Source organism: Anolis carolinensis, chromosome 4 (genome assembly GCF_035594765.1).
Source record: "Anolis carolinensis isolate JA03-04 chromosome 4, rAnoCar3.1.pri, whole genome shotgun sequence".
In the NCBI taxonomy this organism is placed as follows: Eukaryota; Metazoa; Chordata; class Lepidosauria; order Squamata; family Dactyloidae; genus Anolis; species Anolis carolinensis.
The window spans coordinates 112,747,323-112,762,926 of NC_085844.1; the positions used below are offsets into that span (position 1 = coordinate 112,747,323).

General features: G+C 43.8%; 1 protein-coding gene across 5 annotated transcripts in view; it reads left to right on the forward strand.

Annotated features, from left to right (window-relative positions):
* LOC100556731 (cadherin-6) overlaps positions 1-15,604 on the forward strand; it is a 295,831-nt gene that overhangs the window by 270,245 nt on the left and 9,982 nt on the right. For all 5 annotated transcript variants that reach the window (XM_008119683.3, XM_062977621.1, XM_008119684.3 and 2 more), the window contains 3 exons: positions 2,757-2,878; positions 4,545-4,662; positions 4,752-5,003. In XM_008119683.3, coding sequence (XP_008117890.2) covers positions 2,757-2,878; positions 4,545-4,662; positions 4,752-5,003 — 492 coding nt within the window. The remainder of the gene's footprint in view (positions 1-2,756; positions 2,879-4,544; positions 4,663-4,751; positions 5,004-15,604) is intronic.

The following is a 15,604-nucleotide window of genomic DNA, read 5'->3' on the forward strand; positions in this document are numbered from 1 at the left end:
GAAATGGAATTCTAGTTTTCTTGTTGCCTCCCAGACATGAGAGCTGAAGTTGTTTTGAATGATGAATTTTCAGTGCCTGAAAGCTATGAAAGGTGAAGCAGGAACTGCATTGCAGAAAGCACTTCAAAGCCAAGATCAAGAGAAATTTAGGATTTCAGTCCCTGGTTTGATAGATGCTCCATGAATAACTAAGAAAGGCATATTTACATTATGCATTGAGGGGAGGGAGCTGTCTGCTCCATATAGTAACAGAGCTTTAAATTTTATTTTATTTTTTCCAGAGGTACCAGTTGACAGTTGCATTATACTGAAAAGACCAAAGTTTAGCAATTTATTTATTGAAGAAAAAGGAATTGGAAGGGAGGGAAAGGGGTAGAGATAAAGACTGATGGAGCTTAAAGTTTGCATAAGCGGATGGGAAAGTGGTGTTTCTGAGAGCTATCACCTGATAACAGATTGTGTGAGGGAGAAAATATTGATTGTGCATTTCTAAGTGAGTGTCTATTATTGACACTGCATCCCGGTGTTGAAAAATATTTCCACTTCCAGATTCAGGGCTTGTCGATTGTATAAGGGAAAATCTGCACTTCACACATTTATGTTTGAATCTCAGATGATGCTTTCTGAGGATAAAGTCCCATTTAATGCAATGGGACTTGACCCCATGTAGGGAAAATCATAGGATAGTGCTATCAGAAAGCAAGAAGTAGCCAGAGGAAAGGGTATCCATTAATGATATGAAGGTACTCATAACAGCAATGTAACTGAGACAGAGAACATATGGTAAACATCCGTGGTTGAGAGGTGAAGGCTTGAATTTAATCAAGTTCAATGCTTCTAACAGAAAAAGATACTGGAGAATCAATGTGGTATAGCATTTAGGCCAGTAGACCAAAGAGAGCAAAGCTCAATTTAGCCAGGAAGCTCACTAAGTGATTGTTGTATGTCTTTCGGGCTGCCTGGCCATGTTCCAGAAGAATACTTCTGGAACATGGCCACACAGCCCAAAATACATACAACAACCCTGTGATCCCGGCCATGAAAGCCTTCGACAACACATCTCACTAAGTAACTTTGGGATCTCAACAAAGTCAACTGACAGGGTTGTTATGAAGATAAAAATGTGGAAGGGAATCATATGGGCTTCCTTGGAAGGAAACACACCATGCAAATCTAACTAGTACATATACTGTAGATGAATAGATTAAAATCCTGGGCTAAAGAGAAGCAATTGGCATCATAGGGAATCAATGGCTTGCTCCACAAATTTGACGTACTCAAAGAATCTCTCCTGTGTTATGGAAGTCATTTTCTATGAACAACTTTCCTGTGTATTAAGTCTGGTTTGAACTGAAGATGTAAAGAATGTATACAAAGGTTATATTCTCAGGGAGAAAGGTTTTCTTAACATATTCTGACATGTTCTGAGAGTCTTTGGTACTTCTTTTTATGACTATTCGTGTTTCAGAACATCCCTCCAATTATATTATTCCACATCAAAATTCTGCATTTGTTCAAATAAAAATTCACCCTCAAATTCCTGAAATGTGAGAAACCATTCCCCTAAACTGCACAGAATGGTCATAATTTCACTTCATGAGGAAACAACTCCTGATTATTATTTTTTATTCTCATCCGTGCACTCCTTGTCTAAAGATGCAACAGACTGAGGAGGGCATGAAGTGTGAGAATGGACTGGGTCATTTCATACTTACTGGGGAGGAATACTACTTTTTATGCTTCCATATAGCCCCTTCAAGTTGAATAATAACTCTTCTTCAAACACCCCTTCTACTAGCCCAGTGGTTCTCAACTTGGGGTCCCCAGATGTTTTGGCCTCCAACTCCCAGAAATCCTAACAGCTGGTAAACTGGCTGGGATTTATGGGAGTTATAGGCCAAAAATATCTGGAGACCCCAGGTTAAGAACCACTCCACTAGCCACACAATAGCCATATTGCAGGAAAAACATGGGTGGAGAACTGTAGCAAACTTCTGCCTGTGAAAATCTTACCTGCCCAGTGCAAGAACATAGCCACTTTCTCTGTGTGTTTGTGTGTATTAGTCAGTCACACCGATTTCACATTAGAATTTTAAAATCCACAAATAAGGTTTTATGACATTTAGGTGATAACAGGAAAAGTGCATGGGTGGCAAATCAAGATTTTAAATGTCAGGCTTCCAATGGAGTTGTGGTAGCCTGGTAGAACTGAACAGGAAGAAAAATGAAAGTCGCTGGATTGAAGTTGAACATTCTGATTGTCTAGAACAGAGGGTGAAAAAAGTTTGAGCTATAGGCCACATGTACTGCTCCCCTGCTGCTTTTGCTTCCCTCAGTCTGTCCAAATTCCTCAAATTGCCCTTTACCTGTTCAAAAGAAAAAGTTGAATAGCCTTTTCTTGAAGTCTCTAAGAGAAGAAGCAATTCACCCTTCAAATGGGTTGTGCACTCTTTAACGTAAAATAATGCACTCTTGAAAGCTAGAAGCAGACTTCCAACCGCTTGTAATCTGTTTTGTTTTCTGATATTTTCGGTAGTTCATTTGGCTCCCTCAGACTGTTCCTTTCCTCCACTGACCACAGTTGTCACCCAGTTGTAGAGAGACTATTTTTTCTGAGATCCTTATAATTTGTGTTTCTGATTGTTGCATAATAACACTTTCAACTTGCACAAATAAGTGAGCATGCCAATGATGTTACTTGGTATTTTGAATACAGTTCACTAGTAAAGAAGTCACTTTCTCTTTATGTTCTTCAGACAACCCTAAGGAAAGCAGCCGAGTCCCAGTGTTTATTAAAGTTCTGGATGTGAATGACAACGCCCCTGAATTTCCCATGTTTTATGAGACATATGTTTGTGAAAATGCAAGGGCCGAACAGGTAGGTGTGCACCATAATAATAATAATAATAATAATAATAATAATAATAATAATAATAATAATAACTTTATTTTTATACCCCTCCTCCATCTCCCCGAAGGGACTCGGGGTGGCTAACATGGGGCCAAGCCCAGATACTCACAATAAAACAAGATAAAATACACACATAACACAAAAAATAAAACCTATTTATACACAATGGCGTAGTAAAATAATAAAATAATAAAATGAAAGAGTAGAACATAGTTTAAAAACAGAACAAGGATTAATTGAGGGCAAACTGGGCCAAAGTGCAAGGGGATAAATTGTAAACACAATAGGTGAGATAGATGGGTAAAGTGCTGCGTGTAATAGGAGACTTGGGGTAGGATTTTCTTTCTCGTGTCAGGAGCGACTTGAGAAACTGCAAGTCGCTTCTGGTGTGAGAGAATTGGCTGTCTGCAAGGATGTTGCCCAGGGGACGCCCAGATGTTTTTATCATCCTTGTGGGAGGCTTCTCTCATGTCCCCGCATGGAGCTGGACCTGGAGCTGATAGAGGGAGCTCATCTGCGCTCTCCCCAGGTGGGATTCGAACCTGGCAGCTTTCAGATCAGCAACCCAACCTTCAAATCACAAGGCTTTAATCCACTACGCCACCAGGGACTCCTTGGGGTAGGATAAACAGTGCTTGAAGAGAGATATGTAAATGGTATATAAATCTGGTATGTATTAGGCATGAACTTTGTGTCTAAGACAGTGGTTCTGAACCTGTGGGTCCCCAGATATTTTGGCCTTCAACTCCCAGAAATCCTAACAGCTGGTAAACTGGCTGGGATTTCTGGGAGTTGTAGGCCAAAACCTGGGGACCCACAGGTTGAGAACCACTGGTCTAAGAACTGACACATTGCATTGCAAGAAGGTGTCACCAATGCTAAATAAAATGAAACCAAAACTGTTGCCCTCCCATCACAGCAGGCAGTCTCAAAGTGTGACACTGCAGCTTAACATAGTTCGATGTGGTTGCTTCTTGCACTTAAGTTTTCCATCTGCCTCTTCCCCACTTTTTCTTTCTCTTTCCCCTTCCGTTTTGTAAAGGGAAGTCTGAATTTGCACTGTATATTCCTGATGAGTTACTTGCAGGTCTGGATGTATGACCTATATTCTCTGCACTGCCAGATCATTTGTACAGTAGAGTCTCACTTATCCAACATAAACGGGCCGGCAGAACGTTGGATAAGCGAATATGGTGGATAATAAGGAGAGATTAAGGAGAAGCCTATTAAACATCAAATTAGGTTATGATTTTACAAATTAAGCACCAAAATATCATGTTAGACAACAAATTTGACAGAAAAAGTAATTCAATATGCAGTAATGCTACGTAGTAATTATTGTATTTATGAATTTAGCACCAAAATATCACGATGTATTGAAAACATTGACTACAAAAAAGTTGGATAAGCAAATGTTGGATAAGTGAGACTCTACTGTATCTACAAATCTGATCACTGAATGAATTAAACATCCTTTCAGAAAATATATTGTACAACACATTCACCCTATTTCTAATGAACCATTCCTGCCCTGGTTCCCTGTATCTTACAGTAGCAAGAAGAGAATTAGTAATCAAGGGTTAACATCCCTATATCACAATAATGATGCAAGAATGTCTCTGTCCATGTTTAGCTCATACAGACTCTAAGTGCAGTTGATAGAGATGATGCTTTTGGGGGACACAAATTCTCATTCTCTTTGGCGCCAGAAGTAGCCAGCGGCTCCAATTTCACGCTTCAGGACAACAGAGGTAAGCTGAACTTTTCAACTTCGTTCTCTTTCATTTCATGAGATTTTTAAAATAAGCACATGCCTAAAAACATTGATACATCTTTCTAGATAACACAGCTGGGATCTACACCAGGAGAACCAGATACAGCAGACATGAAATGAATATGTACCTCCTGCCCGTGGTCATCTCAGACAATGAGTACCCGATTCAGAGCAGCACAGAGACAGTGACAATTCGAGTATGTGCCTGTGACCAAAGAGGCAAGATGCTCTCCTGTAATGCTGAAGCACTGATCCACCCAACTGGCCTTAGCACAGGCGCTCTCATCGCAATCCTCCTCTGCATCATCATATTGCTAGGTAAAGGACTTGCATGGATTGGGGAAGGTTGACATGAAGTATGAGTGCATGTGTGTTATATACTAATGTCATAATAGAGAATGCATAATGGAGTTAACTATTCTCATAGGCAGCTGTATGCCGTTCAAGAGATCTGGTACTTCTATACTTTCTCCTATGTTCCTCCTACGTTTCCCTCAATAGTGCTATAACCAAGCAAAGAGTTAGGGACAAAACATTTCAGTTGCGAGCAGGGCCATAGCCAGAAAAAAAATTCAGGGGAGAGAGGTTGAAACTTTTTTTTTTTTTTAGCAAATCATGAAGAATAGTTCCATAATGCAAAATAATTTAGAAATCAAGATCCATTGATAAACTTCAGTGGACACTCAAGACAGATAAACTTCAGTGGACACTCATGGGGATTTGGTTTAACAGTTAAAATTCGTGAGTAAACCAGGTTTTTTTAAAACCTGATAATTTTCGGGCGGGAGGGGTTGAACCCATTGGCTACAGAGCTAGTTGCGAGGACAGTAATATCATGATCCACACAACAGGTCTCTTTCCTCCTTCTGAATTTAACTACAACCCACATGGTAGCTGCAAAGGAGGAGATTAATTTTCCCAGCGATATATCGCTGGGATTGTTTCACAGTACAGAATTATCATATAGTTTCCACTTAATCTGTCATGGTTCCATTTTACAGAATCCTAGGATTGACATTTCAGGGAGGATTATTTTGAATTCTCAGCCAGAGAGCTGTAATGCCTCTGCCAGATGTAATCCCCAGGATTCTATGAGATGCTGCTATAGCAATTAAACTGAAATCATAATGCTATAATATTTGAGTGTGATAGGCCCCTGTTGGCTATCTCTATTGTAATATGAAGTATTTTGTGGTGGTTTGGTCTTGAATGGACAATTCAGTCCCATTAGCTTTGCAAAAAAAAAAGTGTGTGTCAGTTTTAATCTACATAGCTGCCTGTGTATTATGGATATGTAGACTCTCAAGATGCACATTTGCCACCCTGCAAGCTGTTTAGCCCATTGTGCTGAAATATTAGTAACCACATAAAAACAATATCAACCTCAGATCTACCTGTAGTCATTGGACTCAGTCAGACATATGCTAGCCTGAATCAGAAATCAGTATGAGCAAACATCTTTCTTATACCTCCACACACAGCCAATTGTGACACAATTTATGACATGCAATAAAATCAGTTTTTCTACACATTTGAGAAACTGCAACCCACTGTGCCCTTTACACGGTGCATGCTTCAGCTGTGGGAGTGAGGTATTTTGCAGTGCTCCCGGCGGCACAGTGGATTAAACCGCTGAGTTGCTGAACTTGCTGACCGAAAGGTCGGTGGTTTGAATCTGTGGAGCGGGGTGAGATCTCTCTGTTAGCCCCACCTTCTACCAACCTAGCAGTTTAAAAACATGCAAATGTGAGTAGATCAATAGGTACTTCTCTGATGGGAAGGTAACAGTTCTCCATTAAGTCATGCCGGCCACATGACCTTGGAGGTGTCTACGGAGAATGCCGGCTCTTCAGCTTAGAAATGGAGATGAGCACCAAACCCCAGAGTCAGATACGACTAGGCTTAATGTCATGGGAAAACCTTTGATTTTTTCAATGATTCTTGAGTCAATTGGCAAGTGACTTATTTTTAAATTCCCTGCATAGAAATGAGCTCAATGGTCAATTTGCCAGTGTGGTGCCCTTTTATTGCCCTCTTGTAAATAAAATGATGACTGCTGTATGTGAGAGGAACCGAAATGCCCATTTAATAATAATAATAAGATCGCCAATGCAGAGGCTTGGGGGAAAGGGTTAATTTAAAACCACTTTCTACGATCGCCAGTGCAAATGAGGGTTAATTTAAAACCACTTCCTATGATCTGGGGTGATTTTTTTTTTTTTGGAACAAAAGATTAATAGTGAAAATCCTGGTGGGACAGTGGGAGGAAATCTCAGTGTAAATGACTGCAGGGAAACTGCCGCTTTAAGAAAGGTGGTAATGGGATCAAAAATGTGTTCATTGCTACTGTCTCCCTATTGCTACTGTCTCCCTATGATCCCCCCCCCCCCCCAAACACACACACAAACAAATTTCCACTGCAAAATTCCCAGACTTGCCCTGGATCTATCCAACTTAGATTTGGGGGCTAGAGGTATAAAGCAGTCATGGATTTGAACTCATAGTTCTTTGGTGTTCATACTGTGCTGCTCTCACAGACATTTATGGTCTCTACAACTGCATATGTGAGAGAGCCAGAGTGGTGCAGTGGTCTGGCTAGTTTTGAAAACCAGGATTTGAATCCCCAGTCAGCCATGGAAGTCCATTAAATGTCCTTGGGCAAGGAACATTCAGTCTCATCTTGTAAAGAAAATCCTAGCCGGGGGTAATTATAAGCAGGAGTAGACTTGAAGGCTTATAACAACAGCAGTATAAGATGTCATCCATCATGTAAACTAGTGGTTCTCAACCTGTGGGTATCCAGGTGTTTTGGCCTACAACTCCCAGAAATCCCAACCAGTTTACCAGCTGTTAGGATTTTTGGGAGTTGAAGGCCAAAACATCTGGGGAGCCCAGGTTGAGAACCACTGGTCTAAGAGGTTTGAAGGCAGGGCTGCCTTAAAGGATTCCTGTTTTAAAACGTGTGCTGGTATCTTTGAAGTGGGAGAAGTCATTTCCTGTCCATGTGATCTAAATTAAACGAATGGTTGAGTTAGAAACTGGAGAAGGTGAACTTAGTGCAGTGATTCTCAACCTGGTGTCCTAGATGTTTTTGGCCTACAACTCTCAGAAATCCCAGCCAGTTTACCAGCTGTTAGGATTTCTGGGAGTTGAAGGCCAAAAATATCTGGGGACCCCAGGTTGAGAACTACTGTTTGTGCTTCATCTTTCTTTAAAGACAGAACCCTATGAAACTCCACCTTTTTCCCCACTTTCCCTCATTTTCTCCAGCTCAAGGTGATGAAGTCCTTAGCCATAAGACCAGTGCCCAAAATACAAGGACAGGCATAAAGATACACTCAGTACAATTCATGCAAAATCACAACTACAAACAGTAGAGCAAGTCTAGATCAGGACCATGTAATCCAAAGTTTACTATTTGCTCAGCCTCAGCACCTATTTATTTATTTATTTCCAGAATTTATACCCCGCCCTTCTCACCCGGGGGGACTCAGGGCGGCTTACACAGTTGGCAACATTTAATGCCAAGAACATAATAATAAAACAAAAACAGTACATATAATCAATTAAAACTATAAAAATACATCATTAAAATACATTATAAAAATTAAAACATAAGTAAATTAGATCCATTTGTCTAAAAACCTCATGCTTCAGCCTTCAATCGGACCATGTCGATGTTATCATATTACTCGTTAAAAGCTTGTGCACACAGCCATGTTTTCACAGCCTTTCTGAAACCCAGAAGAGTTGGGGCTTGTCGGATATTTGTGGGGAGGGTGTTCCACAGCCGGGGAGCCACCACCGAGAAGGCCCTTTCCCTCGTTCCCACCAGCCGCGCCTGTGAGGCAGGTGGGACCGAGAGCAGGGCCTCTCCAGATGATCTTAGGGATCTAGCTGGCTCATATGAGGAGATACGTTCGGATAAGTAAATTGGGCCAGAACCATTTAGGGCTTTATAGGTCAAGACCAGCACTTTGAATTGGGCTCGGTAGCATATCGACAGCCAGTGGAGCTGGCTTAGCAGGGGGGTGGTACGCTCCCTGTATGCCGCCCCAGTTATTAATCTGGCTGCCGCCCGTTGTACTAGTTGGAGCTTCCGGGCCGTCTTCAAAGGCAACCCCACGTAGAGAGCGTTGCAGTAATCCAAACGAGCTGCAACCAGAGCGTGGACCACCGTGGCCAAGTCAGACCTCCCAAGGAACGGGCGCAGCTGGCGCACAAGTCTCAGTTGCGCGAATGCTCCCCTGGCCACCGCTGAGACCTGGGGCTCCAGGCTCAGTGATGAGTCCAGGATCACACCCAGACTGCGAACCTGCGTCTTCAGGGGGAGTGCGACCCCGTCCAACACAGGCTGTAACCCTATTCCCTGTTCAGCCTTACGACTGACCAGGAGGACCTCTGTCTTGTCTGGATTCAATTTCAGTTTGTTGGCCCTCATCCAGTCCGACACAGCGGCCAGACACCGGTTCAGGACCTGAACAGCCTCCTTAGTGACAGGTGGGAAGGAGTGACAGAGCTGGACATCATCTGCATACAGATGACACCGAACCCCGAAACTCCGGATGATCTCTCCCAGCGGCTTCATGTAGATGTTAAACAACATGGGGGACAGTACTGACCCCTGCGGGACCCCACAAGACAATGGTTGTGGGGTCGAGCAGGTGTCCCCCAATGACACCATCTGGGAACGACCCTCCAGGAAGGACCGGAGCCACTGCAAAACAGTACCTCCGAGACCCATCCCAGCAAGGCGCCCCAGAAGGATACCGTGATCGGCGGTATCAAAGGCCGCTGAGAGGTCCAGCAGAACCAGCAGGGACACACTCCCCCTGTCCAGTTCCCGGCGCAGATCATCGACTAAGCGACCAGAGCTGTCTCGGTACCATGCCCCGGCCTGAAACCAGACTGCGCCGGATCTAGAAAATCAGTGTCAACCAAGAATGCCTGGAGTTGTGCGGCCACCACACGTTCCAGGACCTTGCCCAAAAAGGGGAGATTGGAAATAGGCCAAAAGTTCTCCAATTGAGTGGGGTCCAGTGATGGCTTCTTCAACAGCGGTTTGATCACAGCCAGTTTGAGGCTCGCTGGAAAAATGCCTTCCCGAAGGGAGGCATTCACCACCACCTTCACCCACTCGGCCAATCCCCCTCTGGCTTCTCTCACAAGCCAGGATGGGCAGGGGTCTAAGATGCATGTGGTAGCCCTCACCTCTCCAAGCACCTTGTCCACATCCTTGAGCTCAACCAATTGAAAAGAATCCATCAAAATGGGACAAGCAGGTGCCCGTGTTACATCCTCGGAAACTGCCGTTAATATGGTGTCAAAGCCAGAACGGATCAAAGCGACTTTGTCCGCAAAGAACCGAGCAAATGCTTCACAGCGGGCTGCCGAGTTATCAGGGATCCTGTCTTGAGGGACGGGATATAACAAACCTCTGACAACTCAGAACAGCTCCGCCAGACTGTTCTTTGCAGACGCAATATTAGCTGCAAAGAAAACGTTCTTTGCAGCATCTATTGCCGCGCCGTATGCCCTAAGATAGGAACACAGCCGTGTTCGGTTTGGCCCGCTCGGCTCCGAACGCCACACGCGCTCTAGTTCCCTCTTCTTTCGCTTCATCGCTGCCAGCTCCTCAGTGAACCAAGGAGATGGTTTAGGTCGGGTACTCGAGAGGGGACGTTCCGGAGCAATCGTGTCTATTGCCCTAGTCACCTCCTTGTTCCAGAGAGTGACCAGAGCATCGACAGAATCACCAGCCAAGGTGGGGGGAAACTCCCCAAGAGCCGTCAGGAATCCGTCCGGATCCATAAGCCTCCTGGGGCGGACCATTTTGGGTCCTCCACCCCTGCGGAGGTTGGGGGGCGCAGTGATTCTAAACCTGATCAAGTAATGGTCGGTCCATGGCAAAGAAGCGATGGTGAGCTCCTCCACACCGCCACCTTCCTCCCCTCCCTGGCAGAAAACCAAGTCAAGTGTGTGCCCTGCTCTGTGGGTAGGGCCAGATACTAATTGGGACAGCCCCATGGTTGCCATGGCGGCCATGAAGTCCTGAGCTGCACCAGAAGGTGTGGTCTCGGCATGGACATTGAAGTCCCCCGGCACAATGAGCCGTTGAGACTCCAACGCCAGGCCAGAGACCATCCCTGCTAGCTCAGGCAGGGAGACTATAGTGCAGCGGGGTGGTCGGTACACTAACAGAATCCCTAAACTGTCCCGGCCCCCTACCCTCAGATGAGCACACTCAAACAAGGTAGACTGCGGGATGGGGCACCTGGTCAGGGGGATGGACTCCTTATAGACCACTGTAACCCCTCCTCCCCTGCCTCCAGATCTTGGTTGATGCTGCACGGCACAACCTGGTGGACAAAGCTGGGTGAGATTGACACCCCCAGCCTCATCCAACCAGGTCTCCGTTATGCACGCCAGGTCTGCCCGCTCATCCAGGATAAGATCCTGGATGATTGCAGCTTTACCATTGACAGACCTGGCGTTCAGCAGCACCACCTTCAGATCGGAGGACCCGCCACCTTGGGCACCCAAATTTACTGTGTCAGGAGGCCGTTTTAAATCTACAAGCACTCTGTTTCTCACCCTAGGCCGAATTAAGTTATGCCTCCCTTTCCTGTATCTCCCCCTTCCCTGAATTACTTCAATAGGGGCCCCCCAGCCGATACATGCCCCCCTCTCTCCACGGTCCATCACAGCGGTAATGCTAGTAGTTAAATATGAACAAGATCTTATCATACCACTAATGTGACACGTGCCAAATAAAGGGGATGATTCCACAGCCTTTAGTAAGGTACTCAAGTTAGTTCTAAGGCTAAAATGTACTTACGAGATAAGATCAGAAAGAACCCATTTTTTCCCACCCTCCTACCCACCTTCCCTGCCCCTTAAAATTAATGCCTTAATTAATAGCACAGTTGGAACTCATAACAGATGGTAGAGACAGCAGCACATATAAACTAAAGTGCTTCAGTGCTCGCATATAGTCTAATAGTTAGTTTACAGGGCAGTTTACAGGTCAGCAGGGGTTGAACGATGTATAAGATAAGGTGGTTCAACTCAGTTGTCTTATAGACTTCTAACACCTACCAGCAATGTCCTGTTTCTGGTCATGGCAGGACCCATGGTTGCCCAGCTAGATATAAGTAGGAATTTAGAGATGTTTGCAAAAGCCTCTTTAAAGCCAGCTGTGCCATTTAGTTAACCCCTTCCCACAAACAGCTGCTTCTTCTGATTTGGGGCTCTGTGTATTGGGTTGTGCAGGACGCTGCTGTCAGTAGTGCGGAATCCAAAATGATAATTGTTTAGCTCCGAGCACTTAAGCTGAATTGAAAAAAAAGTGCAGAATACAATGGTTTTCAATTAATGGCTGTTAGTAGCATCATTGTCTTTTTTGCAATCTACTTTCAGGCTTTGTACTGTGTATGCAAGCTCAACCCTGTATGAAACAAAGACATGGAAAGAATTGAAGTACCTTTTCATTTTTAGCTGTAACAAGAGCAGATTTTTTTTGGCGAGTTCTTTTGTCTGCTTGTTTGTTTTTGGTCATATGGTGTATTTCACTTGCAGAATGAAAAAGAAAACTGAAGCCTTGGGGGAAGGGAGAAGAGAACAAAATCCTAGATAATGCTATGAATTGCTGAGAGTAGGAAGGGAAAAAATGTTAGCTTTATGCTTATTTTAATGTTTCATCAAGCATTAAGAGGGCTTATTTTACAAGTTGCTGCTAGAAGAAGAAGAAAACAAGTATCAAGAACAGAAGTTATATTTAGAACTTGACTCAGTTGGTGATTTGCACAAATCCAATTTGAATATTCATTTCCGTCAGTGAAATTTCATTTGTAATGACATTAGAGAGGCTAGATTAAACAAAAACACTGTGAGATTTTGAGTAGTTGTGATCTGTGACACAGAATGTAAACATGTAGCAAAAAACAATATGGAGGGGTGACAAGGGGGAGCTTGCAATGAATGTTTCAGTCGTGGCTGGTGGCTCCCATGTCAGTGAGGGATATAATCTTCTCTGGGTTGTAATCCAGTCCAAAAAAAAAAGCTCTCTGCACTGCCAAGACCTATTCTTAGAGAAGTTTGGCACATTGGACAAGTCTTTTCAAGCCATTCCAGGCTTCCCTGTACCATTAACATGGTACCACTAGCCATCACAGGAATGCATGGTAAAAGAACACACTGTTTAGCACTTAATTTGTTGTTCAGTCTACAAAAGTCACAGAACTGAGGACCAGCTCCTGGGTGTGATAAAATCAGGCATTTGACATACCACAAAGACTGACTAGAGGTCCAAACAACTTCCCCATTCTCCCATGTTTCCAGGACATCCCAAAGCAAGATAAATTCATGGTTGAGCTGTACAACTAAAGGAAACACATGTTGTAATTTCTTCATATGTCCAAATGATTTACAGTGTGTTTAATGAAACAGAAATGTGTGGGGTGGGCTGGCAAAGACTTAGCTCAAGAACAAAGCTGAACAACAATTTACTTGACATGACTTTCATCATATAACTCTGAGACATGCAGAGTGGAGAGCAGTATTTGTTGATATTTCCTGCCCATTTTACAGAGGTCTTAAGGTGGAGAGATTAACAGTGGTGCAGAGGTTAGGGGAATTTCCATTTGGATCACAGCACTGCCAGAGACAGTAAATATAGTGCATGTAGTCCAAGAAGTAATTTTTTTCACGATATGTTATGACATATATGATGACATACTGCAAAACCTCTCTAACTTTTCCTCTTATACACCATGCTGTTTTATTTATGTCAATCTCCATAGCAAAGTGCTCACATAGGGACCTGTGAAAGTTCGGGATGCTTCTTCTGAAGCAATTCCTGGAGGTTTCTTTTGAGGCAACCTGTTGTTGTGTGTGGCTAAGGCTAGTACAGAATCTAGGGAACTCATCACACTAGAGCAGGGGTCCCCAAACTAAGGCCCGTGGGCCGGATGTGGCCCTCCAAGGTCATTTCCCTGGCCCCTGTCCTAAACTTTAGACTTAAGGTTGACCTAAGTCTGAAGAGACTTGAAGGAACACAACAACAACAATCCTAATTTTAGACTAGTTCATCATAGTCCAGCCCCCCAACAATCTGAGGAACTGTGAACCGGCCCTCCACTTAAAAAGTTTGAGGACCCCTGCACTATAGCATGAATCCACTTTAAATCCGGTTTCTGCCTCCTGCAGCATTCTGGGGTTTGTAGTTTGGTGAGGGCCAGGACCTGTCTGGCTTAGTGTTTAAAGCCCCCTCCCTAAAGTGGATTTAAAGTTCATCCAAGTGGACCCATTAGGGGTCCTTTGAAGCATTACTCATTTCATTTTTAAGGGCCAGTGGGTTTAGAAAAAGAGGTGAGAAGCAACAAGGAGGATATTAGAAAAACACAATGATAGATAAATAGTAGGGTTGTCCAAATATTCGTTATGTTTCTAGTTTCGTAATTATTTTAGATTGTTCTCGTTTTTTGAAACGAGTATTGAAACATTTTCCCTGGGCGCAACTGGCAATGTAATTCGAACCATCATTGGCCCTTTCTCTAATTGTTTCTTAAAATTTTCGTTAATTTTTTTCCTTCCAAAATTTTTTTTAAATATTTTTTTAAAAATATTATTTATTTATTTATTTGTTTCTGCAACCTAACATGAATGGGAGCCTAGCGCAGCCTAACATGGCTGCTCCCTGGCCAATCAGAGTCTTCCACGATGGCTGCCAAAGTTGGGGGCTAGCGTCCTCCGTGTCCACGTGGAGGATCTCTATGAAAATCCCCAACCGCAGCCGACCCAAGCCATTCTGGGTTGGGATACCGAGGAGAGAGGGTGTTTGGCACACGCTGGGAAGCTGCTGCTTGCTTGTTTGGGGGAGAGAGGGCTAACTGGGGGTAGAGTGTTTCTGTTGTTGCTGGTTCGATATTGTGTTTTTGGGGGGGGAAATTGGCTGGGGGCTTGGGGCAGAGTCCTTGCTGTGGCTGGCTTTAGGGAACTTTTTTTTTCCAAAGGACATCTGCGTCCCTGCTAGTGCTGAGCTTGGGGTGCTTTCCACCTACTCCTGTGGGAGACCTTTTGCCTTTCTGTTTTCTTTTTTGGAATTTAGCAATCACCGCATCAGCTCTTCTTTGCAATCCTGAAAGGGGGGGGGAACTTGAAAATAATAGTTTCCAAAGGACGTCTGCGTTCCTGCAAGTGCATTGCTTCCCTCCCGCTCCGTTTGTAATCCCAAGCCCCCGGGCTGAGTGTTATTGCAGCAATCACAAAGACACACATTGTTTTCAAACCGAAAGGGTACATTGGAAGAAATAGTTTCCAAAGGACGTGGGGCACCCGCCAAGGCATTGCTTCCCTCTCGCTCCATTTCTATTCCCAAGCCTTGGGCTGAGTTTTATTTCTGCAATCACAAAGTCAGACATTGATTTGATTCAATAGAGGGTCCACAGCAATTTATAGTTTCCAAAGGACGTTGCCAATCCTGTCAAGGCATTGCTTGGCGTGTGCTGCATTTCTAATCCAAAGTCCTCAGCCAGAGTTTCATTTTTGCAATCACAAGGTCAGCCAGTGGCACCATTGATCAAAAGGTTCAAAGGCAATTTATAGTTTCCAAAGGACGTTGCCAATCCTGTCAAGGCATTGCTTGGCGTGTGCTGCATTTCTAATCCAAAGTCTACACAAGTAGAAGAGGGACTTTTACAGTGATAAGAACCCAATTGAACAGGAAATAAGACTTTCAAACCAGGAACAGGTTTCTTCAAATATTGAAAAATAGTGTATTATAAAAAGTTATGAAAATTCGCCAAAAATCATAGGAGACAGGAAACATTCTGCAATTTGTTGAGCAAAGAGTGTGGAATGTGTTCTCCCACTGTACCAAATTTGAAGAGAATAGCTCAAGAAATGAGGGCGGGAGACCC